This window comes from Aythya marila (genome assembly GCF_965140915.1).
Source record: "Aythya marila genome assembly, chromosome: 28".
Taxonomy (NCBI): domain Eukaryota; kingdom Metazoa; phylum Chordata; class Aves; order Anseriformes; family Anatidae; genus Aythya; species Aythya marila.
The window spans coordinates 606293-632542 of NC_139069.1; the positions used below are offsets into that span (position 1 = coordinate 606293).

The following is a 26250-nucleotide window of genomic DNA, read 5'->3' on the forward strand; positions in this document are numbered from 1 at the left end:
GGTGTGAGGCTTACGTGAGCACTCCGGGCTCGAAAATAGCCCTTAAAACACAAAAAGTGACAGAAAATAAAGAATAAAATGAAAAATTGAGTTTAAAATGGGTAATTTAGGACGTTAAAGGTGAAAAAAGATCATTTAAAAGGGAAAATTAGGGTTTAGAAGGAGGGTTTGAAGGGATGAGAGGCTTACCTGAGCGCTCCGGGCTCGAAAAATAGCCATTAAAGCACAAAAAGTGACAAAAAACGGAGAAGAAACCAAAAAAGTGAATTTGAAGGAGCTAATTTAATTTGTTAAAAGAGAAAAATAGAATTTAAAAGAGAAAATTGGGGTTTAAAAAGAGAAGGAGGGAATGGGGGGGGGTTGAAGGGGTGTGAAGCTTACCTGAACGCTCCGGGCTCGAAAATAGCCGTTAAAACACAAAAACTGACAGAAAATAGAGAAAGAAATGAAAATTGAGTTTAAAATGGGTAATTTAGGACGTTAAAGGTGAAAAAAGATTATTTAAAAGGGAAAATTAGGGTTTAGAAGGAGGGTTTGAAGGGGGTGAGAGGCTTACCTGAGCGCTCCGGGCTCGAAAACAGCCGTTAAAACACAAAAACTGACAAAAATAGAGAAAGAAATGAAAAAAAGAGAATTTAAAATAATTAATTTAAGCGTTTAAGTGGAAAAAAGCGGCTTTTTAAAAGGAAGATTTAGGAATAAAAAGGGAGGGAAACGCGCCCGGAGCGCCTCCACAAAATGGCCGCCGCCGCCATCTTGTGCCTCTCCTCTCCCCCTCACGGCCCCGGGGACCTGCGGGAGAAGCCGAGAGCTCGGGACCGGCACCGGGACCCCCGGAGCCCCCCCTCCCCGGTGCCCTCCCCTGCCCCCGGAGGCCTTGACGAGCCCGTGAAATCCGCGCTGCCCCGCTAGCTCCGGGCAACGCGAGCGAAGCCGCGAGCCGCTTCCCCTTTTTTTATTTTTATTTTTTTTTATTTAATCTACGACGCCGCTAAAAGCCCGGCGCCTGCTGCTGGCGGCGGCGGGAGGAACGCGGGTCGACCCCCAACCCCCCCCCCCCCCCCTTAAATCCCCCCCCTTTTCCACCCGCCCCTCCCCCCCCCCTCCGATCCGCACCCTTCGGCGTCCCGCAGCCGACTGAGCGCCCCCCGGCGCCGCCGCGCTGCCCCCGCCTTGGCCACGCCCCCCACGGCGCGCGATTGGCTGAGAGGCGGGGGGGAGGAGGGGGAGGAGGGGATTGGGGGAAAGGAGGGAGGGGGCGGGGTTTAAAAGGGGAGGGGGCGGGGCTTGGGGTGAGGGGGAGAAGGGGAGAGGGGTAGGGGAGGGGGAGGGGTTTAGGGGGAGGGGCGGGTTTAGGGGCTAAGGGGCGGGGTTAAGGGGAATGGGCGGGGTTTAGGGGGTAAGGGGCGGGTTTAAGGGGAGGGGGCGGAGTTAAAAGGGAATGGGCGGGGCTTTGAGGCTAAGGGGCGGGGTTTGGGGGCAGGGGGCGGGGCTTAGAGGGCAGGGGCGGGGTTTGGGGGAAAACGGGCGGGGTTTAAGGGGAGAGGGCGGGGTTTTGAGGCAGGGGGCGGGGTTTAGAGGCTAAGGGGCGGGGTTTTAAGGCGGGAGGCGGGGCTTAGAGGGCAGGGGGCGGGGTTTTGAGGCAGGGGGCGTGGCTTAGGGGGCAATTGGTGGCTTAGGGGGGCGTGGCCTTTCAGAGAGGGGCGTGGTTTACCGAAAGGGGGTGTGGTTGTGCCGTTAGGGGGCGTGGCTTGAGCCAGAGGGGCGTGGCTTCTCAAAAATGGGGCGTGGTTTGTGCTTTTGGGGGCGTGGCCTCAAGAATAAGGGTGTGGCTTCCCGGAAAGGGGGCGTGGCTTTCGGAAAAGGGGCGTGGCTTCAACATGGGGGCGTGGCCAATGACGACACAACACAGGGGGCGGAGCCAAACGCCTTTATTCCCTCCGAGGGGGGCGTGGCCTCACAGAAAGGGGCGTGGCCTCGCAGAAAGGGGTGTGGTCTCGTCGGTGGGCGTGGCCTCAGGGGGTGGGCGTGGCCTCGGTGGTGGGCGGGTCCCAGCGCAGGCAGTAGACGCCGCCCAATTGGTCGCCCACCGCCAGCCAGGGGGCGGAGCCTGCCCGGGGGCGGGGCCTGACGGCCAGGCACGTGATTGGCCCGGGGCAGCGGTAGTAGGAGAGCTGGGAGGGGGGGAAAGGGGGCGGGGCTTAGCGGTGAGGACACGCCCCCTTCCGTTAAGCCCCGCCTACTAAATGCTAATTAGGTGTCTATCAGCCTTAAGCCCCGCCCACCGCCTGTAAAGCCCCGCCCACACCCCCAAACCCCGCCCACCTCCTCCCCAAGCCCCGCCCCTTGCCCCCACCCACCTCAAGCCCCGCCCCTTTAAGCCCCACCCCTTTTAGCCCCGCCCCTTCCCCACTCCCTCCATTCATCCTGGTGCCTTGAAGCCCCTCCCACTTAAGCCACGCCCCCTTTAACCCCTCCCACTTAGGCCACGCCCCCTCCATACCCATCCCACTCAGGCCACGCCCCTTTTAGCAACACCCCCTTAAGCCCCGCCCCCTCCCACCCCACCCTCCACCCCTGTCTACGCCCCCACCCCCAAACCACGCCCCCAAACCCCCTCCCACTTAGGCCACGCCCCCTCCGGACCCCTCCCACTTAAGCCACGCCCCCTTTAGGCCACGCCCCCCTCACCGGAGCCCCGCCCCTCGGGTGCCAGAGCCGGGCCAGCCCGTCCCGCGCCGTCGTCACCAAGGCCCCGCCCACCGTCCCCAGCGCCGTCACCGCCCACCGCGACACCTGGCCCCGCCCCCCCGGGATGTGACGTCACCGGTGACGTCACCGGTGACGTCATCGGCTCCGCAAAGACCCCAAAAAAGACCCGAAAGACCCCAAAAAGCCAACAGTGGGCCCAAAGATGACCCCAAAGACCCCAAAGACCCCAAAATTGGCCCAAATGACCCCAAAATTGTCCCAAATGACCCCAAAGATGACCCCAAAGGCCCCAAATATGACCCCAATGACCCCAAAGACCCCCAAAATGACCCCAAAGACCCTAAGGATGACCCCAAAGACCCCATTGTTGACCCCAAAGACCCCAATGACCCCAAAAGTGTCCCAAATGACCCCAAAATTGACCCCAATGACCCCAAAGACCCCAAAGTTGACCCCAAAGGCCCCAAATATGACCTCAAAGACCCCAAAGTTGACCCCAAAGACCCCAAAGGTGACCCCAATGACCCCAAATACCCCAAAGACCCCAAAAATGACCCCAAAGGCCCCAAAGTTGACCCAAAGACCCCAAAATTGACCCCAAAGACCCCAAAGATGGCCCCAATGATCCCAATGACCCCAAAAGTGTCCCAAATGACCCCAAAAGTGTCCCAAATGACCCCAAAGATGACCCCAATGACCCCAAAGACCCCAGAGGTGTCCCCAAAGACCCCAAAATTGTCCCAAATGACCCCAAAGATGACCCCAAAGACCCCAAAGACCCCAATGTTGACCCCAAAGACCCCAAAATTGACCCCAAAGACCCCAATGACCCCAAAAGTGTCCCAAATGACCCCAAAGATGACCCCAAAGACCCCAAAGGTGACCCCAAAGACCCTAACGATGACCCCAAAGACCCCAAAGGTGACCCCAAAGACCCTGATGATGACCCCAATGATCCCAAAGACCCCAAAATTGACCCCAAAAACCCCAGAGGTGTCCCCAAAGACCCCAAAGGTGACCCCAAAGACCCCAATGTTGACCCCAAAGACCCCAAAGACCCCAAAAGTGTCCCAAATTACCCCAAAATTGACCCCAAAGTCCCCAAAGGTGACCCCAAAGACCCCATTGTTGACCCCAAAGACCCCAAAGACCCCAAAAGTGTCCCAAATGACCCCAAAATTGACCCCAAAGACCCCAAAGGTGACCCCAAAGACCCCAAAAATGACCCCAGAGACCCCATTGTTGACCCCAAAGACCCCAAAGACCCCAAAAGTGTCCCAAATGACCCCAAAATTGACCCCAAAGACCCCAAAGGTGACCCCAAAGACCCCAATGTTGACCCCAATGACCCCAAAGATGACCCCAAAGACCCCAATGACCCCAAAGATGTCCCCAAACACCCCAAAGTTGACCCCAGAGACCCCAAAGATGACCCCAAAGACCCCAAAGATGACCCCAAAGACCCCAATGACACCAAAGACCCAAAAGGTGACCCCAAAGACCCCAAAGTTGACCCCAAACACCCCAAAGTTGACCCCAAACACCCCAAAATCGGCCCAAATGACCCCAAAGACCCCAACGTTGACCCCGATGACCCAAAATCGTCCCCTTTTCCCCCAAAAAGTCGTCCTCACCCTGCGCTGGTGCCACTCCAGGTGCCGGTCCCGCTGCCCCCACCCCGCGCACACCCAGAGGGTGCCGTCGGAGCGGGACAGGTACAGCCCCGTGTCTGCCAAAAGACCCCAAAAACGGAGAATTTACCCCCAAAAAACGGTCCCGCGCCGCCCCGAAACCCCCCACGGCAAAAAAACGGCACGAAAAAATCCCAAAACCTACCGAATTTACCCCAAAAACTGCCCCCGCGCCGCCCCAAATCCCATAAAACATAAAAAAGAAGCCCAAGAATACCCAAAACCTACAAAATTTACCCCAAAAGATGACCCTATGCTGCCCCGAAACCCCCCACGACAAAAAAATGCACAAAAAAATCCCAAAACCTACAGAATTTACCCCAAAAGATGGCCCCACGCCACCCTAAATCCCATAAAACATAAAAAAGAAGCCCAAGAATACCCAAAACCTACAAAATTTACCCCAAAAGTTGCCCCCATGTAACCCCAAATCACCCTATGACACAGAACTGACCTTAAAAACCCCAAAACTTACAAAATTTACCCCAAAAGATGGCCCCGCGCCGCCCCGAAACGCCCCACAACAAAAAAATGGACAAAAAACCACCAAAACCTACAGAATTTACCCCAAAAACTGTCCCCACGCCACCCCGAATCCACCCACAATGAAAAAAGGAGTACTAAGAACCCAAAAACCCCAAAATTCACCCCAAAAGACAGCCCCGCGCCGCCCCGAAACCCCCCACGACAAAAAACGGCACAAAAAAATCCCAAAACCTACAGAATTTACCCCAAAATATGCCCCCATGCAACCTCAAATCACCCCACAACACAGAACTGACCCTAAAAGCCCCAAAACCTACAAAATTTACCCCAAAATCTGCCCCAAACCACCCCAAATCCCCCCACACCAACAAAACGGCACCGAGAATCCCAAAACCTACAGAATTTACCCCAAAATCTGCTCCGCACAGCCCCCAAACCCACCCCACAACATAAAACCAACCCCCAAAACCCCAAAATAGCGAAATTTTACCCCAAAATCTGCCCCCGCACCACCCCAAATCTTGAAAACCTATGAACACCCCTAAAAACCCCAAAATCCCTAAAATTCACCCCAAAACCTGACCCCGCACCACCCCAACCCCCCCCGGATATATAAACAACACTAAAAAACCACCAAAATCCCCCAAATTCACCCCAAAACCTGCCCCCACACCCCCCAAACCCTCTAAATCCCCAAAACAACGCAAAAACCCCAAAATCCCTCAAATTCACCCCAAAAATATTACCCCACCCCACCCCAATCCCCACCCCCAACACCCCCCTTCCCCTCCAAAACCCCTAAATCCCCCGATTTCACCCCAAAACCCCTCCGATCGGCCTCGAAAGGGCCCCAAAAGTGATTTTTTGCCCAAATTTGCCCAAAATCGCCGGTTTTTGCCCCAAAACTCACCTGGCAGCAGGCAGCCCCCCGTGAACCAGCGGGTGGGGCCGTGGGGGGGCAGCGGGGCCCCCCGCACCGGGACCACGACGGCCTCGAACCCCGTCCCGTGCGGAGCCTGGCCCCAAAATCGCCCCAACTTGACCCAAAATCCCCCCCGGGCCGTAATCCCGCCCGTAATCCCGCGTAATCCCGCATAATCCCTCCATAATCCCGCACTATTCCCACGTAATCCCTGCCAAAACCCCAAATCATCCCAAATCCCCTCAACCCCATAATCCCCCTCAACCCCATAATCCCCCCCAACCCCATAATCCCTGCTAATCCCGCCCTAATCCCCCCTAATCCCGCCCCAATCCCCCTTAATCCCCCCTAATCCCGCCCCAATCCCCAATAATCCCCCCTAATCCCGCCCCAATCCCCCTTAATCCCCCCTAATCCCGCCCCAAATCCTCCTTAATCCCCCCTAATCCCGCCCCAATCCCCAATAATCCCCCCTAATCCCGCCCCAATTCTCCATAATCCCCCCTAATCCCGCCCCAAATCCTCCTTAATCCCCCCTAATCCCGCCCTAATCCCAAATAATCCCCCCTAATCCCGCCCCAATCCCCCATAATCCCCCATAATCCCGCCCGAAACCCCAATAATCCCCCCTAATGCCGCCCCTAATCCCCCTTAATCCCCCCTAATCCCGCCCTAATCCCCAATAATCCCCCTAATCCCGCTTAATCTCACCAGGTGACACAGGTAGGGGTCCGCAAGCCCCGCCCACAGCAGCCACCCCCCCCCGGGCAGCGCCTGCACCCCAAAAGGGGTCCCGTGGAGGGAGAAGGGGGCGGGGTCTTCGTCCGTGACGTCATCATCCGTGACGTCATCGGTGACGTCATCGGTGACGTCATCGGTGATGTCATCATCCAGGGGGGGCTCGGCCCCGTCCCGCCGCAGCAGCTCCAGGAGCGGCCCCACGGAAGGGGAGGGGGAGAGGGCGACCCTAAAAAAGGGGGGAGGAGGGGGTGGGGGGGACCCCAAAAAAACCCCAAATCCCCCCGAATCCATCCCAAAAGTGCATAATCCCCCGTAATCCCCCATAATCCCCTGTAATCCCCCCAGTATCCCCCCAAAACCCCTTAATTTCCCCCATAATCCCCCGTAATCCCCCGTAATCCCCCGTAATCCCCCGTAATCCCCCCAGTATCCCCCCAAAACCCCTTAATCTCCCCCATAATCCCCCATAATCCCTCCATAACCCCTTAATTTCCCCCATAATCCCCCATAATCCCTTAATTTCCCCCATAATCCCCCATAATCCCCTCAAAACCCCTTAATGTCTCCCATAATCCCCCGTAATCCCCCCATAATCCCTTAATTTCCCCAATAATCCCCCCTAATACCCCCAAAACCCCTTAATTTCCCCCATAATCCCCCATAATCCTGCCTAATCCCCCCATAACCCCCTAATTTCCCCCATAATCCCCCGTAATCCCCCCAGTATCCCCCCATAATCCCTTAATTTCTCCCATAATCCCCCGTAATCCCCTTAATTTCCCCCGTAATCCCCCATAATCCCGCCTAATCCCGCCTAATCCCGTACCGGAGGGGCCGCGCCCCGTCCTTCCCCCAGCCCCAGAGGGCGCCGTCGGCGAGGGCGATGAGCACGGGGGGGGAGGGGCCGGCGTCACGTGACCGGCACAGGTGGATTATGGGGCATGGCAGGTGGGCGGGGTCAGGGAAGCGCTTTAATCTATGGGATTAAGTGGGATTAGGGGATTACGGGGGATTAGGGGATTATGGGGGGAAAAGGGGGGTATAGGGTCGTGGGATTGGGGATTATTATGTGGGATTATAACACGGGATTATGGAATCATACGGGATTATATTGGATTATTCAATGGAATTATGGGATTATATGGGAATTATATGGGATTATGATATGGGATTATGGGATTATATGGGATTATATGGGATTGTAATATGAGATAATGGGATTATACGTGATTATAATCTGGGATTATGGGATTATATGGGATGATATGGGATTATTTTATGGAATTATGGGATTATATGGGATTATATGGGTTACATGGGATTATGGGATTATATATTATATGGATTACATGGGTTTATGGGATTATATGGGATTATATGGGATTCTTATATGGGATTATGGGATTATATGGGATTATATGGGATTATATGGGATTATATGGGATTATATGGGATTATTTAATGGGATTTGGGATTATATGGTATTATATGCGATTAATATATGGGATTATGGTATTATATGGGATTATACGGTGAAAGGGGTTATAGGACTGGGATTATGGGATTACGGGAGGAAAATGGGGCTATGGGGCCGTGGGATTAGGGGATTATGGGGTTGTGGGATTAGGGGATTACCCACCTGAGCCTCCCCTGGCGGCCCCGCAGCGCCCAGAGCTCCAGGCGCCGCCCCGCGGCCACCAGGAGGCGCCGCTGGGCCCAGAAGGCCACGGCCGACACGGGGGGCGGGGCGACCTGCGGGATTATGGGATTATTAGGGGATTATTATGGGATTAAGGGATTATGGGGACGTAGGGCTGCCCCTAAAGTTTGGGGTCACGCACGGGATTACGGGGTCGGCCATCGGGATTTAGGGAAACAAGGGATTATGGGGTCAGACATGGGATTATGGGGTCACCCGTGGGATTATGGGGTCAACCATGGGATTATGGGGTCACCGATGGGATTATGGGGTCGCCTATGGGATTATGGGGCCTCCTATGGGATTATGAGGTCACAGACGAGATTATAGGGCCACCCAAGGCGTTACGAGGGTTACCAACGGGATTACATGGGATTAGGGACGTTATACATGGGATTATATGGGATTATGGACGCTACCCATGGGATTATGGACGTTACCCATGGGATTATGGGGTTTACCCATGGGATTAGGGACGTTACCCTTGGGATTATATGGGATTAGGGACGTTACCCATGGGATTAGGGGCGTTACCCATGGGATTATGGACATTATCCATGGGATTATGGGTGTTACCCGCGGGATTATGGGGTTTACCCGCGGGATTATGGGGTTTACCCGCGGGATTATGGGGTTCCCCCGCGGGATTATGGGATTACCGTGGCACGCGCCAGCACCCGGCCGTTCTCCCATAGGGCCAGGTGCCCCCCGGGGCCCCCCGATGCCACCCGCGCCCCCCGGGGGTCCCAATCCAGGGCGGCCACGGGGCCCACGGGGAGGGGCGGGGCGGGGTCGTCGTCTGCGGGGGGAACACAGGGATTACAGTCCCATAATCCCGTAATCCCATATCCCCATTCCCCCCTGCAAGGCCATAATCCCATTTCCATACGCCATAATCCCATCCCGGATCGCCATAATCCCGTAATCCCAACCCCCAAAACCCCATAATCCCATAATCCCACACACCCCTGACATCCTAATGCCATAATCCCACATCCCTACACCCCCTAACTCCATAATCCCATAATCCCAACCCCCAAAACCCCATAATACCATAATCCCTACCCCCCAAACCCCATAATCCCATAATCCCTACCCCCAAATCCCCATAGTCCAATAATCTCTACCCCAAACCCCCATAATCCCAACATCCCTACCCCCCAAACCCCATAATCCCATAATACCAACCCCCAAACCCCCATAATACCATAATCCCTACCCCCCAAACCCCATAATCCCATAATCCCTACCCCCAAATCCCCATAGTCCAATAATCTCTACCCCAAACCCCCATAATCCCAACATCCCTACCCCCCAAACCCCATAATCCCATAATACCAACCCCCAAACCCCCATAATACCATAATCCCTACCCCAAAACCCCATAATCCCATAATCCCAATTCCCAAAACCCTATAATCCCATAATCCCAACCCCCAAAACTTCATAATCCCATAACCCCAACCCCTTAATCCCATAATCCCAACCCCAAACCCCATAATCCCATAATCCCAATCCCCAAAACCCCATAATCCCATCATCCCACGCCCCCAAACCCCATAATCCCGTAATCCCTACCCCCCTAACTCCATAATCCCATCATCCCACGCCCTCAAACCCCATAATCCCATCATCTCTACCCCCAAACCCCATAATCCCAACCCCCAAACCCCATAATCCCGTAATCCCAACCCCCAAACCCCCATAATCCCATCATTTTACGCCCCCAAACCCCCCTAATCCCATAATCCCAGGTCTCCCCGACCCCCCGAGGCCCTAATCCCATAATCCCATGGCCTCACCTTCCCGTTCCAGGTCCCAGAGGGCCAGGAGCCCGCAGTCGCTCGCCGCCAGCACCTTGCCCCCGGCGCCCCCCGGCACCACCGCCAGCCCCACGGCGCGGCCGGGCAGCGAGCCCAGGGGGCGGGGCGGGGCCGGCTGGGGGCGGGGCCACGAAAAATCCCAAAAAACGGGAAAAACGCCGAAAATCCGGCGAAAATCCGACGAAATTTGGGCGAAATTTGGGCGAAATTTGGGCGAAAATTGGACGAAAATTGCACGAAAATTGCACGAAAATTGCACGAAAATACACAAAAAATTGAGAAAATTTGAAAAAAATAAGGGAAAATGACACCAAATTTGACAGAAATTACACAAAATTAGACAAAAAATAGAAAGGATACATCAAAAATGCAAAAATACAGTAAATAATTAACCCCTAATTAGCTAATTAGCCCCTTCATTAACCAATTAGCCCCCCAAATCCCCCTAATCCCTTACCTCCCACCCCCCGCAATCAAGTTCCAACCCCCTAATTAATTAATTAGCATCTCTAATTAACTAATTAACCCCCTTAATTAACTAATTAACCCCCTAATTAACTAATTAACCCCCTTAATTAATTAATTAACCCGCCAAATCCCCCAATTCCCCCCCAAACCCCCCTTAATCCCTTACCCTCCACCCCTGCCAATTAACATCCGCCCCCCTAATGACCTAATTACCCTCCCTAATTACCTAATCTCCCTCTTAATTACTTAATTATCCCCTCGTTAATTAATTAACCCCTTTAATTACTTAATTAAACCCAAATCCCCCACTTTCCCCCCCGAAATCCCCCCAAATTCCCCAATTCCCCCCCCCAATTCCCCATTAATCGGGCTAATTACCCTCCCTAATTACCTAATCACCCCCTTAATTAACTAATTACCCCTTAATTAACTAATTAACCCCCTTAATTAATTAATTAAACCCCCAATTCCCCCCCAAAACCCCCTTAATCCCTTACCCTCCACCCGCACCAATTAACATCTGCCCCCCTAATGACCTAATTAGCCTCTCCAATTACCTAATCTCTCCCTTAATTAATTAATTACCCCATAATTAACTAATTAACCTCCTTAATTAATTAATTAACCCCCCAATTCCCCCCCTAAACCCCCCTAATCCCTTACCCTCCATCCCCGCCCATTAACATCCGCCCCCCTAATGACCTAATTACCCCCTAAATTAATTAATTACCCCTTTAATTAACTAATTAACCCCCCTAATTAGCTAATTAACCCACCTCCGTCGGGTGCCAGAGCCGGGTGCGCCCGTCGCTCCCCGTCACCGCCACCAGCGCCCGGGGGGCCCCTGGGGGTCACCCCATAATTAATTAATTAGCTAATTAACTAATTAATTAGGGGTGGTGACGTCATCACAGGGGGGCGGGGCTTACCCGGCGGGGCGACGTCGCCATTGGCCGGCGCCCGGAGGTGACCCCGGAGGTGACCCCGGGGGCGCCCGGCCCCGTCCCACGAGGTCACGGCCCCACAGCGGGACACGGCCACCAGGACGCCGCCCTGCCCCATAGATCCCGCCCCATAGATCCGGACCCATAGATCCGGACCCATAGATCCTGCCCCATAGACCTGGACCCATAGATCCGGACCCATAGATCCTGCCCCATAGATCCGGACCCATAGATCCGGACCCATAGATCCCGCCCCATAGATCTGGACCCATAGATCCGGACCCATAGATCCTGCCCCATAGATTCCCATAGATCCCAGCCCCATAGATCCTGACCCATAGATCCTGACCCATAGATCCGGACCCATAGATCCACAAAGATCCCAGCCCCATAGATCCTGACCCATAGATCCCATAGAGCCCACCCCATAGATCCGGACCCATAGATCCTGACCCATAGATACGGACCCATAGATCCTGACCCATAGATCCCACCCCATAGATCCCGCCCCATAGATCCGGACCCATAGATCCCGCCCCATAGATCCCCAAAGATCCCAGCCCCATAGATCCCATAGAGCCCAGCCCCATAGATCCTGACCCATAGATCCCATAGATCCCAGCCCCATAGATCCCAGCCCCATAGATCCCAGCCCCATAGATCCCCGAGATCCCAGCCCCATAGATCCCAGCCCCATAGATCCCAGCCCCATAGATCCTGCCCCATAGATCCGGACCCATAGATCCCAGCCCCATAGATCCTGCCCCATAGATCCCGCCCCATAGATCCTGACCCATAGATCCCCAAAGAACCCAGCCCCATAGATCCGGACCCATAGATCCCCAAAGATCCCAGCCCCATAGATCCCGCCCCATAGATCCGGACCGATAGATCCCGCCCCATAGATCCGGACCCATAGATCCCGCCCCATAGATCCCATAGATCCCAGCCCCACAGATTCTGCCCCATAGATCCCATAGATCCCAGCCCCATAGAACCCAGCCCCATAGATCCCAGCCCCGTAGATCCTGACCCATCGATCCTGCCCCATAGATCCCAGCCCCATAGATCCCATAGAGCCCAGCCCCATAGATCCCAGCCCCATAGATCCCAGAGATCCCAGCCCCATAGATCATGCCCCATAGATCCCAGAGATCCCAGCCCCATAGATCCCAGAGATCCCAGCCCCATAGATCCCGCCCCATAGATCCTGACCCATAGATCCTGCCCCATAGATCCCAGCCCCATAGATCCTGCCCCATAGATCCACCCCACAGTTCCCCAGCCCCATAGATCCTGCCCCATAGCTTCCCAACCCCACGTATCCCGCCCCACAGACCCTGCCCCACACACCCTGCCCCACACCTCCCTCCCCCCCCCCAGCCCCACACTTGTGGGTCCCGTCACTCACGTGCCCCCCGAGGGCGCAGGGGGGTCCCGGCAGCCCCCCAAGTTGCCGCAGCCGCTGCCCCCCGGCCACGTCCCACAGCCCCACGCTGCCGTCCGCCGCCCCCGACACCTGGGGGGCAGCCCCATAGAAAGGGGGCCGGGGGGGACACCCGGCCCCATAGGAGGCCCCCCGGCCCCATAGAAACCCCATAGAGAGCTCCAGCCCCATAGATCCCCCTCCAGCCCCATAGGGACCCCCCTGCCCCATAGGGAGCCCCCCAGCCCCATAGGGACGCCCCAGCCCCATAGGGATGCCCCTGCCCCATAGATCCCCCTCCAGCCCCATAGGGACCCCCCTGCCCCATAGAGAGTCCCCCAGCCCCATAGATCCCTCCCCAGCCCCATAGGGAGACCCTGGCCCCATAGGGAGCCCCCTGCCCCATAGGGAGACCCCCAGCCCCATAGAAACCCCATAGGGCCCCCAGCCCCATAGATCCCTCCCCAGCCCCATAGGGAGACCCTGGCCCCATAGGGACCCCCCTGCCCTATAGGGAACTCCCAGCCCCATAGGGAGACCCCCAGCCCCACAGGGACTCCCCCAGCCCCATAGAAACCCCATAGGGCCCCCAGCCCCACAGATCCCGCCCCATACCCCCTCCTGCCCCATAGATCCCCCCCAGTCCCATAGGGACCCTCCCAGCCCCATAGCGACCCCTGAACCCCATAGGGACCCCCCAGCCCTCCCCAGCCCCATAGATCCCAGCCCCATAGATCCCCCCCAGCCCCATAGATCCCCCCCCAGCCCCATAGATCCTGCCCCATAGCGCCCCGTACCAGCAGCTCCCGGGCCCAGCCCAGGGCCGTGATTTGGTCCCCGTGGGCCTGGGGCCAGCGCCGCAGCTCCCGACCCACGGCAACGCCCCACACCACCAGGGCCTGCCCCATAGAACGGACCCATAAGTGCACCCGGACCCATAAGTGCACCCGGACCCATAAGTAGCCCCAGACCCATAAGTAGCCCCGGACCCACAAGTAATCCCAGCCCCATAAGTAGTCCCAGCCCCATAACCAACCCCGGCCCCATAAGTAACCCCAGACCCATAAGTAGCCCCAGCCCCATAAGTAGACTCAGCCCCATAACCAACCCCGGCCCCATAAGTAAGCCCAGACCCATAAGTGCACCCGGACCCATAAGTAGACCCAGACCCACAAGTAATCCCAGCCCCATAAGTAGTCCCAGCCCCATAAGTAGACCCAGACCCATAAGTAGCCCCAGCCCCATAACCATCCCTGGCCCCATAACCAGCCCCACACCCATAAGTAGCCCCAGCCCCATAACCACCCCCAGACCCACAAGTAGCCCCAGCCCCATAACCCACCCCATAGCGCCCCATAGTGCCCCATAACCCCCCCCATAACCCCATAATCCCCCCATAACCACCCCATATCCCCCCATAACCCCCCATAACCCACCCCATAGCGCCCCATAGCGCCCCATAGTGCCCCATAACCCCCCCATAACCCCATAACCCCCCATAATCCCCCCATAATCCCCCCATACCCACCCCATATCCACCCCATAACCACCCCATACCCACCCCATAGTGCCCCATAGCGCCCCATAGCGCCCCATAACCCACCCCATAACCACCCCATATCCCCCCATAACCACCCCATATCCCCCCATATCCCCCCATAACCCCCCATAACCCACCCCATAGCACCCCATAGTGCCCCATAACCCACCCCATAACCACCCCATAACCCCATATCCACCCCATAACCACCCCATAACCCCCCACACCCACCCCATAACCCCCCATAACCCCCCATAACCCCCCATAACCCCCCATAACCCACCCCATAGCACCCCATAGCGCCCCATAACCACCCCATAACCCCATATCCACCCCATAACCACCCCATATCCCCCCATAACCACCCCATATCCACCCCATAACCCCCCATAACCCACCCCATAGCGCCCCATAGTGCCCCATAACCCACCCCATATCCACCCCATAACCCCCATAACCACCCCATATCCCCCCATAACCCCCCATAACCACCCCATATCCCCCCATAACCACCCCATAACCCCCCATAACCCACCCCATAGCGCCCCATAGCGCCCCATAACCCACCCCATAGCGCCCCATAACCCACCCCATAGCCGCCCCATAGCCCCCCCGTACCCGGTCGGTGCCGCCGGTGCCCAGCAGGGTCGCAGTGGGGCTGAAGGCGGCGGCCGTGGGGTGGCCCCGGTGGGGGTGCAGGAGCTGCCCCACGGCCGGGCAGGACTTGGGGGGCAGCCCCACGGCGTCCGCGGGGCACAGCCACAGCGCCCCGTCCTCTGCCGGACACAGACCCCATAGGGACCCCATAGAGACCCATAGAGCCCCATAGGGACCCATAGACCCCATAGGGACCCATAGACCCCATAAACCCCATAGAGACCCCATAGGACCCATAGGGACCCATAGAGACCCATAGGGACCCATAGAGACTCATAGGGACCCATAGACCCCATGGACACCCCATAGGACCCATAGGGACCCATAGACCCCATAGAGACCCCATAGGACCTATAGAGGCCCCATAGACCCCATAGAGACCCATAGGGACCCATAGACCCCATAGAGACCCATAGGGACCCATAGACCCCATAGAGCCCCATAGGACCCATAGGGACCCATAGACCCCATAGACACCCCATAGGACCCATAGGGACCCATAGAGACCCTCCAGCCCCATAGAGCCCCATAGGGACCCATAGACCCCATAAACCCCATAGAGACCCCAGAGGACCCATAGAGCCCCATAGAGACCCCCAAGCCCTATAGAGACCCCATAGGACCCATAGAGACCCCATAGGACCCATAGGGACCCCATAGGGACCCATAGAGCCCCATAGAGACCCCCCAGCCCCATAGGGACCCATAGACCCCATAGAGCCCCATAGGGACCCATAGAGCCCCATAGGGACCCCCAGCCCCATAGAGACCCCATAGAGACCCATAGACCCCATAAAGACCCCATAGGACCCATAGAGACCCCATAGAGCCCCATAGGACCCATAGGGACCCATAGAGACCCCCAGCCCCATAGAGCCCCATAGGGACCCATAGACCCCATAGAGACCCCACAGAGACCCATGGGACCCATAGACCCCATAGACCCCATAGGGACCCCATAAAGACCCCATAGACCCCATAGAGACCCATAGGGACCCATAGGGACCCATAGGGACCTATAGACCCCATAGGGACCCATAGGGCCCCATAGGGACCCCCCAGCCCTATAGGGACCCATAGACCCCATAAAGACCCCATAGGACCCATAGAGCCCCATAGGGACCCCATAGACCCCATAAAGACCCCAGAGGACCCATAGAGCCCCATAGAGACCCCCAAGCCCTATAGGGACCCATAGACCCCATAGAGACCCCATAGGACCCATGGGACCCATAGAACCCCATAGGACCCATAGGACCCCATAGAGACCCATAGAGACCCCCCAGCCCCATAGCGCCCCATAGGGACCCATGGGACCCATAGAGACCCCCAAATCCCCCAAATCCCCCCAAATTTTCCCAAATTCCCACAATTTCCCCCCAAATTCCCCCGATTTTCCACAAAAATCCCCCCAAAATCCCCCAAAATCCCCAAATTTCCCCAAATGTCCCCCAAAATCCCCAAAATCCCCCCAAATTTTCCCAAATTCCCACAATTTCCCCCCAAATTCCCCCAAAATCCCCCCAAACTCCCCCAAATTTCCCCAAATTCCCCCCAAAATCCCCCAAATCCCCCCAAATTTTCCCAAATTCCCACAATTTCCCCCCAAATTCCCCCAAAATCCCCCCAAAATCCCCCCAAATTTCCCCAAATTCCCCCAAATTTTCCCCAAATTTCCCCCAATCCGCCCCATAGAGCCCCCAGGCCCCGCCCCCTTCCCCAGGCCCCGCCCCCTTCCCCCAGGCCCCGCCCCCTTCCCCCAGGCCCCTCCCACTTCGCCCAGGCCCCGCCCCCTTTTTTAGGCCCCGCCCCCTCACCTGTGCCCACCGCCAGCCCCGTCTCGGCCCCAGCCAGGGCCGTGATTGGTCCGCGCCGCAGGGGGCGGAGCCAGAGGGGGCGTGGCCTGGCGGGGGGGGCGGGGACGGCCCAGCCCCACAGCGTCCCCCCAGGCCCCGCCCCCACCAGCTTGGCCCCGCCCACCCAGGCCAGGTGCGTCACCAGGCCCCGCCCACCGCACCGCCAGGGGGCGTGGTCTAAAAGGGGGAGGGGCAAAAAGAGGGAGGGGCAAAAGGGGAGGGGTCGTGACGTCATTGATTGAACCCAAATTGGCAGAATTTTCCCCAAAATTTCCACGAATTGCCCCAAATTCCCTCAATTTCCCCAAATTGTCACTTTTTTCCCCAAATTTTCACATTTTTTCCCCAAATTCCCACAATTTACCTAATTTCCCACAATTTTCCCCCAAATTCTCACATTTTTTCCCCAAATTTCCCTAAATTTTCCCAAATTCCAACATTTTTTCTTAAATTCCCACAAAATTTCCCCAAATTCCCACAAATTTTCCCCAAATTCCCACAGAATTCCCACAATTTTCCCCAAATCCCCACAAAAATTCCCCTAATTTCCACAATTTTCCCCAAATTCCCACAATTTTCCCCCAAATTCCCACTAAATTTCCACAAATTCCCACTAAATTCCCACATTTTCCCCAAATTTCCACATTTTTTTCCCATATTCCCACAAAAATTTCCCAAATTCCCACAAATTTTCCCCAAATTTCCCACAAATTTTCCCCAAATTCCCTAAATTCCCACATTTTTCCCCAAATTCCCATGATTTCCCCAAATTCCCATAATTTTACCCCAAATTCCTCCCAAATTCCCACAATTTCCCCCAAATTCCCACAAAATTTCCCCCAATTCCCCCCAAATTCCCCCAAATCCCCCCAAAATCCCCCAAATCCCCCAAAACTCCCCAAATTTCCCCAAATTCCCCCAAAGTTTCCCAAATTCCCCCAAATTTTCCCCAAATTCCCAGAATTCCCCCCAAATCCCCCAAAATCCCCCCAAATCCCCCCAAACTCCCCGAAATCCCACAAAATTTCACCAAACTCCCCCAAATTTCCCCCAAATCCCCCCTTCCTTTTGGTCACGTGACCCCGTTAGGCCCCGCCCCTCACCCCACGGGGCCCGGTACAAGGCCACGCCCCCCCGGGGCTGCCCCACGGCCACGCCCCCTCCCCAGGGGTCGAAGGCCACGCCCAGCGCCGTCGTGACGTCATCGAGGGGGGCCGTGACGTCATCGGTGACGTCATCAAAGTCTTCGATGACGTCATCGGGGTCTTCAATGACGTCATCAGGGTCTTCGATGACGTCATCGGGGTCTTCGATGACGTCATTTGGGCCTCCAATGACGTCATCGGGCTTTCCAATGACGTCATCGGGCGCCCCGATGACGTCATCGGGCTCTCCGATGACGTCATCGGGGTAGTTGATGACGTCATCACGGCGGGCGGTGACGTCATCGAGCGGGGGGAGCTCCGCCTGCAGCCGGCCCGGCCCCGCCTCCCACACCAGCACCTGGATTGGGGGGAAATGACCCAAAAACGCCCGGATTCGGCCCAAAATCCCATAGAATGACCCCGCTCCAGTAAAAGGAGCGAAACCGAGCCGAAATCGGCAAAATTCACCCCAAATTCCTGCAGTTTTCCATGAAGTTTCCCCAAATTCCTGCAAATTTACAATTTTTTCCCAAATTCTCACAAATTCACACAATTTTTTCCCAAATTCCCACAATTTTTCCCCAAATTCCCTAAAATTTCAATTTTTTGTGCAAATTTCTACAAAATTTCCCTAAATTTTCCACAAAAACTCCAAAATTTCCCTCAAGTTCCCACAAAATTTCCACAAATTCCCTAAAATTTCACATTTTTTCCCAAAAATTCCACAAAATTTGCCCAAATTTTCCACAAAAACTCTAAAAATTCTCTCAAGTTCCTGCAAAATTTCCCCAAGTTCCCTAAAAAATCCCAAAATTCCCCCAAATTTCTACAAAATTTACCCAAATTTTGGACAAAACTCCAAATTTTCCCTCAAATTCCCACAAATTTTCCCCAAATTCCCTAAAATTTCAATTTTTTCCCCCAAATTTCCACAAAACTTCCCCAAATTTTCCACAAAACTCCAAAATTTCCCTCAAATTCCCCAAAATTTCCCCGAATTCCCTAAAAATTCCCAAATTTTCCCCAAATTTCCACAAAATTTCCAATTTTTTGTGCAAATTCCCACAAATTTTCCCCAAGTTTCCCTAAAAATCCCAAAATTTCCCTCAGATTTCCCCCTACTTCCCCAAATTTTTCTAAAAATTTCCAAAATTTGGGCAAAATTCCCCAAATTTCCCCCAAATCCCTCCAAATTTCCCCCAAATCCTTCCAAATTTTCCTAAATTCCCCAAAATTTCCCCAAATTTTTCTAAAATTTCCCAATTTTTTAAAAATTTTCCTAATTTTTTCTAAAATTTCCCCAAATTTGCCCAAAATTTCCCCAGTTCCCCCCAAATTCCCCCAAATTCCCCAAATTCCCCCAATTTCCCCCCAAACCTCCCTTTAGGCCCCTCCCCTTCCCCTTAGGCCCCTCCCCTTTCCTTAAGCCCCTCCCCTTAGGCCCCTCCCCTTCCCCTTAGGCCCCTCCCCTTCCCCTTAGGCCCCTCCCCTTCCCTTTAGGCCCCTCCCCTTCCCCTTAAGCCCCTCCCCTTTCCCTTAGGCCCCTCCCCTTCCCCTTATGCCCCGCCCCCTTTAGGCCCCGCCCCCTACCTGCCCCCCGGGCCCGGCCGTGAGGATCCGGGTGGGCGGGGCCGGGGGCGGGGCAAAGGCCATGCCGGTCACGTGACCTCCAACCACGCCCAATCGCAGCGGGCGGGGCGGGGGCGGGGGCGGGGCCTCGCCGGGCCCCGCCCACAGCGGGGCGGCCTCGGGCCACGCCCACAGGCGCAAGGCCCCGCCCACCTGGGCGGCGGCCAATCGCGAGCCGTCGGCGCTCCAGCACAGGGCGCAAAATGGCCGCCCCCGGCACGGGCCCAGCTCCTGCACCAGTACAGACCAGTATGGACCAGTATGGACCGGTACGGACTGGTATGGACCGGTATAATCCAGTATGGACCAGTACGGACCAGTATGGATTAGTATGGACCAGTATGGACCGGTATAGACCAGTATGGACCAGTATGGACCAGTATGGCCCAGTATAGACCAGTATAAACTGGTACAGGCCTGGAGAGTACAGGCCAGTATAGACCAGTATGGACCAGTATAGCCCAATATGGCCCCATTACCCCTCCCAGTCCCCTCCCAGTCCCTCCCAGTATATCCCAGTATATCCCAGTATACCCCCAATCCCCCCCCAGTACCTCCCAGTCCCTCCCAGTCCCCTCCCAGTGCCTCCCAGTGCCCCCCCGACCCCTTCCCAGTCCCTCCCAGTGCCCTCCCAGTCCCTCCCAGTATCTCCCAGTACATCCCAGTATCCCCCAATCCTCTCCCAGTCCCTCCCAGTGCCCCCAAACCCCCCAAATTCCCCCCAAAACCCCCCCAAACCCCCCCCCAGTCCCTCCCAGTCCCCTCCCAGTCCCTCCCAGTATATCCCAGTCCCCTCCCAGTATATCCCAGTATATCCCAGTTGCCTCCCAGTATCTCCCAGTCCCCCTAAACCCCCCAAATTCCCCCCAAAACCCCCCCAAACCCCCCCAACCCCCCTCCCAGTCCCTCCCAGTCCCTCCCAGTCCCCCCCAGTCCCCTCCCAGTCCCTCCCAGTCCCTCCCAGTCCCTCCCAGTCCCTCCCAGTATCCCCCAGTCACTCACCAGTAGGGCCCCTCCCCCCCCCCCCAGCAGGGCCAGGCGCCCCCCCCACCCCCCCACGGCCACCGCCCCTCCCCCCCCCCCCCCGGGCCGGACCCCCAGGGCCAGGAGGGGGGGGCCGAGGGGGCGGAGCCAGAGGGGGGCGGGGCCTGGGGGGAGGGGCCACGCCTGGAAGAGAGTGACATCATCAGTGACGTCATCACGGGTGGCCACGCCCCCTCCCCGAGGCCACGCCCCCCCCCCCCCCTTACCTGCAGGGTCCCATCCAGGCCGGTGCTCAGCACCCCCCCGGGGTGGGGGCTCAGCGCCGTCACGGGGCCACGGTGGGCCTGGGCGCCCCACAGCCTGCCCCATAGCGACCCATAAGTGACCCCTAAGTGACCCCTAAGTGACCCCATAGCTGCCCCATAGCGACCCCATAGCCATCCCATAATAATCCCATAATGATCCCATAGCTGCCCCATAAGTGACCCATAGCGACCCATAAGTGACCCCAGAGAGACCCCTAAGTGACCCATAGCTGCCCCATAGCTGCCCCATAGCGACCCATAAGTGACCCATAAGTGACCCCATAGCTGCCCCATAGCCATCCCATAATGATCCCATAAGTGCCCCATAAGTGCCCCATAGCAACCCATAAGTGCCCCATAAGTGCCCCATAAGTGACCCCATAGCGACCCCATAGCGACCCCATAGCCATCCCATAATGATCCCATAATGATCCCATAGCTGCCACATAAGTGCACCATAAGTGACCCCTAAGTGACCCCTAAGTGACCCCATAGCTGCCCCATAGCTGCCCCATAGCGGCCCCATAGCGACCCCATAACCATCCCATAATAATCCCATAATGATCCCATAAGTGCCCCATAAGTGCCCAATAAGTGACCCATAAGTGACCCACAAGTGCCCCATAGCGACCCATAAGTGACCCCTAAGTGACCCCATAGTGACCCATAGCCTGCCCCATAGCGACCCATAAGTGACCCCTAAGTGACCCCTAAGTGACCCCATAGCTGCCCCATAGCGGCCCCATAATGATCCCATAGCTGCCCCATAGCACCCCATAAGTGACCCCTAAGTGACCCCATAGTGACCCATAGCCTGCCCCATAGCTGCCCCATAGCGACCCCATAATGACCCCATAATGACCCCATAATGACCCCATAATGATCCCATAAGTGACCCATAAGTGACCCCATAGCGACCCATAAGTGACCCCTAAGTGACCCCTAAGTGACCCCTAAGTGATCCTATAGTGACCCATAGCCTGCCCCATAGCGACCCATAAGTGACCCCATGGCTGCCCCATAGCTGCCCCATAGCGGCCCCATAGCCATCCCATAATGATCCCATAAGTGCCCCATAAGTGACCCATAAGTGCCCCATAGCGACCCATAAGTGACCCCATAATGATCCCATAGCTGCCCCATAAGTGCCCCATAAGTGCCCCATAAGTGCCCCCTAAGTGACCCCATAGCTGCCCCATAGCTGCCCCATAGCGCCCCATAAGTGACGTCGGAGTGACCCCATAGCGACCCCATAATAATCCCACAAGTGCCCCATAAGTGACCCACAAGTGCCCCATAAGTGACCCCTAAGTGACCCCATAGCGACCCATAGCCTGCCCCATAGCGCCCCATAAGTGACCCCTAAGTGACCCCATAGCTGCCCCATAGCGGCCCCATAGCGACCCCATAATGATCCCATAGCTGCCCCATAAGTGACCCCTAAGTGACCCCTAAGTGACCCCAAAGTGACCCCATAGCTGCCCCATAGCTGCCCCATAGCGACCCATAAGTGACGTCGGAGTGACCCCATAGCGACCCCATAATAATCCCATAAGTACCCCATAAGTGACCCATAAGTGACCCACAAGTGCCCCATAGCGACCCATAAGTGACCCCATAGCGCCCCATAGCTGCCCCATAGCGGCCCCATAGCCATCCCATAATGATCCCATAATGATCCCATAGCTGCCCCATAGCACCCCATAAGTGACCCCTAAGTGACCCCATAGTGACCCATAGCCTGCCCCATAGCGACCCATAAGTGACGTCAGAGTGACCCCATAGCTGCCCCATAGCAGCCCCATAGCGGCCCCATAATGATCCCATAGCTGCCCCATAAGTGCCCCATAAGTGACCCCATAGCTGCCCCATAGCGACCCATAAGTGACCCATAAGTGACCCCAGAGAGACCCCATAGCTGCCCCATAGCCATCCCATAATGATCCCATAATGATCCCATAAGTGCCCCATAGCGACCCATAAGTGCCCCATAAGTGACCCCATAAGTGCCCCATAGCGACCCATAAGTGACCCATAAGTGACCCATAGCCTGCCCCATAGCCTGCCCCATAGCGACCCATAAGTGATGTCAGAGAGACCCCTAAGTGACCCCATGGCTGCCCCATAGTGGCCCCATAGCAACCCAATAATGATCCCATAGCTGCCCCATAAGTGCCCCATAAGTGCCCCATAAGTGCCCCATAAGTGCCCCACAAGTGACCCACAAGTGACCCATAGCGACCCATAAGTGACCCCATAGCAACCCCATAGCCATCCCATAATGATCCCATAAGTGCCCCATAAGTGCCCCATAGCCTGCCCCATAGCACCCCATACGTGCCCCATAAGTGCCCCATAGCTGCCCCATAGCGCCCCATAAGTGACCCAGAAGTGCCCCATAGTGCCCCATAGCGCCCCATAACCACCCCATAAGCACCCCACCCCCGCCCCATAGCTGCCCCATAGCGCCCCATATCTCCCCATAACCACCCCATAGCTGCCCCATAGCGCCCCATAAGTGCCCCATAGCGCCCCATATCTCCCCATAACCACCCCATAGCTGCCCCATAAGTGCCCCACACCCACCCCACACCCACCCCACACCCCCCCACCCCCGCCCCATAGCTGCCCCATAGCCGCCCCATAGCGCCCCTCCCCCACCTGTGCCCCCTGCGCAGGTCCCAGAGCTCCAGGTCCCCCCCGGCCCCGCCCAGCGCGATGACGTCATCGGTGACGAAAGCCACGGCCGTCACCCCCCCCACGCTGCCCTGCAGCTCCTGCAGCACCTGCAACCAGTACGGACCAGTATAAACCAGTACAGACCAGTACAAACCAGTACAGACCAGTACAGACCAGTATAAACCAGTATAGACCGGTATAGACCAGTATAGACCAGTATGGACCAGTATGGACCCACCCACAACCCCTTCTCCCCCACCTCCCGCCCCAGTCTCACACCAGTATAAACCAGTATAAACCAGTATAGACCAGTACAAACCAGTATAAACCAGTACAGACCAGTATAAACCAGTATAGACCGGTATAGACCAGTATAGACCGGTATAGACCAGTATAGACCAGTATGGACCGGTATAAACCAGTATAGACCCATCCCCAACCCCTTCTCCACAACCTCCTGCCCCAGTCTCACACCAGTATAAACCAGTATAAACCAGTATAGACCAGTACAAACCAGTATAAACCAGTACAGACCAGTATAAACCAGTATAGACCGGTATAGACCAGTATAGACCGGTATAGACCAGTATAGACCAGTATGGACCGGTATAAACCAGTATAGACCCATCCCCAACCCCTTCTCCACAACCTCCTGCCCCAGTCTCACACCAGTATAAACCAGTATAAACCAGTATAGACCAGTACAAACCAGTATAAACCAGTACAGACCAGTATAAACCAGTATAGACCGGTATAGACCAGTATAGACCGGTATAGACCAGTATAGACCAGTATGGACCGGTATAAACCAGTATAGACCCATCCCCAACCCCTTCTCCACAACCTCCTGCCCCAGTCTCACACCAGTATAAACCAGTATAAACCAGTATAGACCAGTATAAACCAGTATAGACCAGTATAGACCAGTATGGACCAGTATGGACCAGTATGGACCAGTATAAACTCATCCCCAACCCCTTCTGCCCCACCTCCCGCCCCAGTCTCACACCAGTATAAACCAGTATAGACCAGTATAAACCAATATAGACCAGTATAGACCAGTATAAATGCCCAGCTCCCCCTCCCAGTCCCTCCCAGTCCATCCCAGTTCCCTCCCAGTCCCTCCCAGTTTGTCCCAGTTCCCTCCCAGTCCCCCCATTTCCCCTCCCAGTCCCTCCCAGTCCCTCCCAGTTTGTCCCAGTTCCCTCCCAGTTCCCCCCAGTCCCTCCCAGTTTGCTCCCAGTATGACCCAGTCCCCCCATAACCCCTTCCCAGTCCCTCCCAGTCCCTCCCAGTCCCCCCCAATCCCCTCCCAGTCCCTCCCAGTCCCTCCCAGTCCCCTCCCAGTCCCCTCCCAGTGCTCCCAGTGCTCCCAGTACCCGGCCGTTACTGGTTTCCAGCAGCTGGGCCCCTCCCCGGGCGCTGCCCACGGCCGCCCCCAGCCCCGAGGGGGCCACGGCCACGGCCAGGGGGGAGGGGGCGGCCTGGGGGGGTCTGCGGGGAGGATTTTGGGGTGAATTCCGGCGATTTTGGGACATTTGGGAATTGGGGGAATTTGGGGTGAATTCGGGGGATTTTGGGACATTTGGGAATCGGGGGGTTTTGGGGGGAATTCGGGCGATTTTGGGACATTTGGGAATTGGGGGATTTTGGGGTGAAATCGGGCAATTTTGGGACATTTGGGAATCGGGGGGATTTGGGGGGAATTCGGGGGATTTTGGGACATTTGGGAATCGGGGGGATTTGGGGTGAATTCCGGCGATTTTGGGGCATTTGGGATATGGGGGATTTGGGGTGAAATCGGGCGATTTTGGGACATTTGGGAATCGGGGGGGTTTGGGGTGAATTCGAGGGAATTTGGGACATTTGGGATATGGCAATTTTGGGGTGAGTTTGGGGTTATTTGGGGTGAATTTGGGGCATTTGGGATATGGGGGATTTTGGGGTGAATTCCGGCGATTTTGGGACTTTTGGGAATCGGGGGGATTTGGGGTGAATTCGAGGGAATTTGGGACATTTGGGATGTGGATCATTTTGGGGTGAATTCAGGCAATTTGGGGGCATTTGGGATATGGGGGATTTTGGGGTGAATTCGGGGCGATTCGGCCCGTTTGGGATCAGGGCGATTTTGGGGTGAATTCGGGGCAATTCGGGTCATTTGGGCCGGGAATCATTTTGGGGTGAATTCCGGGGATTTTGGGGCTCACCTGCGGGGCCGGGGGGCTCCGGGGGGGGGGCGGGGGCAGCGCAGGAGCCGGGAGCCGGGGGGCAGCAGCTGGGGGAGGGGCAGCTCCTGCGCCAGCCCCATAGCGAGGGCCTGCCCCATAGCGGGACCCTGCCCCATAGCGAGGGGGTCCTGCCCCATAGCGAGCTCCTGCCCCATAGCGGGACCCTGCCCCATAGCGAGCTCCTGCCCCATAGCGAGCTCCTGCCCCATAGCGGGACCCTGCCCCATAGCGAGCTCCTGCCCCATAGCGAGCTCCTGCCCCATAGCGGGGGGCTGCCCCATAGAAAGGGGGTCCTGCCCCATAGCAGGATCCTGC

The 26250-nt window shown here is 56.3% G+C and overlaps 1 protein-coding gene across 2 annotated transcripts; it reads right to left on the reverse strand.

Annotated features, from left to right (window-relative positions):
* Positions 1–1921: 1921 nt before the first annotated feature.
* LOC309888305 (telomerase protein component 1-like) lies at positions 1922–26112 on the reverse strand. Of its 2 annotated transcripts, XM_082780547.1 has the most exons (22): positions 25915–26112; positions 25087–25201; positions 23690–23814; positions 20990–21083; positions 20742–20906; positions 19701–19970; positions 18069–18468; positions 16927–17142; positions 15071–15228; positions 13710–13811; positions 12898–13005; positions 11472–11595; positions 11319–11386; positions 10054–10189; positions 8911–9050; positions 8192–8304; positions 7379–7528; positions 6523–6778; positions 5800–5905; positions 4347–4441; positions 2692–2796; positions 1922–2174 (listed from the first exon to the last, which is right to left on the reverse strand). In XM_082780547.1, exons 1-22 carry the CDS (start codon positions 26106–26108, stop codon positions 2016–2018), a joined length of 3399 nt encoding a protein of 1132 aa, XP_082636673.1. In that variant the 5' UTR covers positions 26109–26112; the 3' UTR covers positions 1922–2015. The 2 variants fall into 2 exon arrangements, with proteins under 2 accessions (XP_082636673.1, XP_082636674.1); XM_082780548.1 differs by lacking the exon at positions 2692–2796.
* Positions 26113–26250: the final 138 nt, after the last annotated feature.

What these genes read in the sequence shown, in the direction of transcription:
- LOC309888305 (XM_082780547.1), bottom strand. Translation starts at nt 26,108, where the DNA reads ATGGGGCAGGGTCCCGCTATGGGGCAGGAGCTCGCTATGGGGCAGGAC. An exon ending in GCACCGGCGGCACCGACCGG is followed by an intron (nt 13,812 to 15,070) that starts GTACGGGGGGGC and finishes TCTATGGGGCAG; the next exon opens with GCCCTGGTGGTGTGGGGCGT. An exon ending in TGGCGACGTCGCCCCGCCGG is followed by an intron (nt 11,387 to 11,471) that starts GTAAGCCCCGCC and finishes GGTGACCCCCAG; the next exon opens with GGGCCCCCCGGGCGCTGGTG.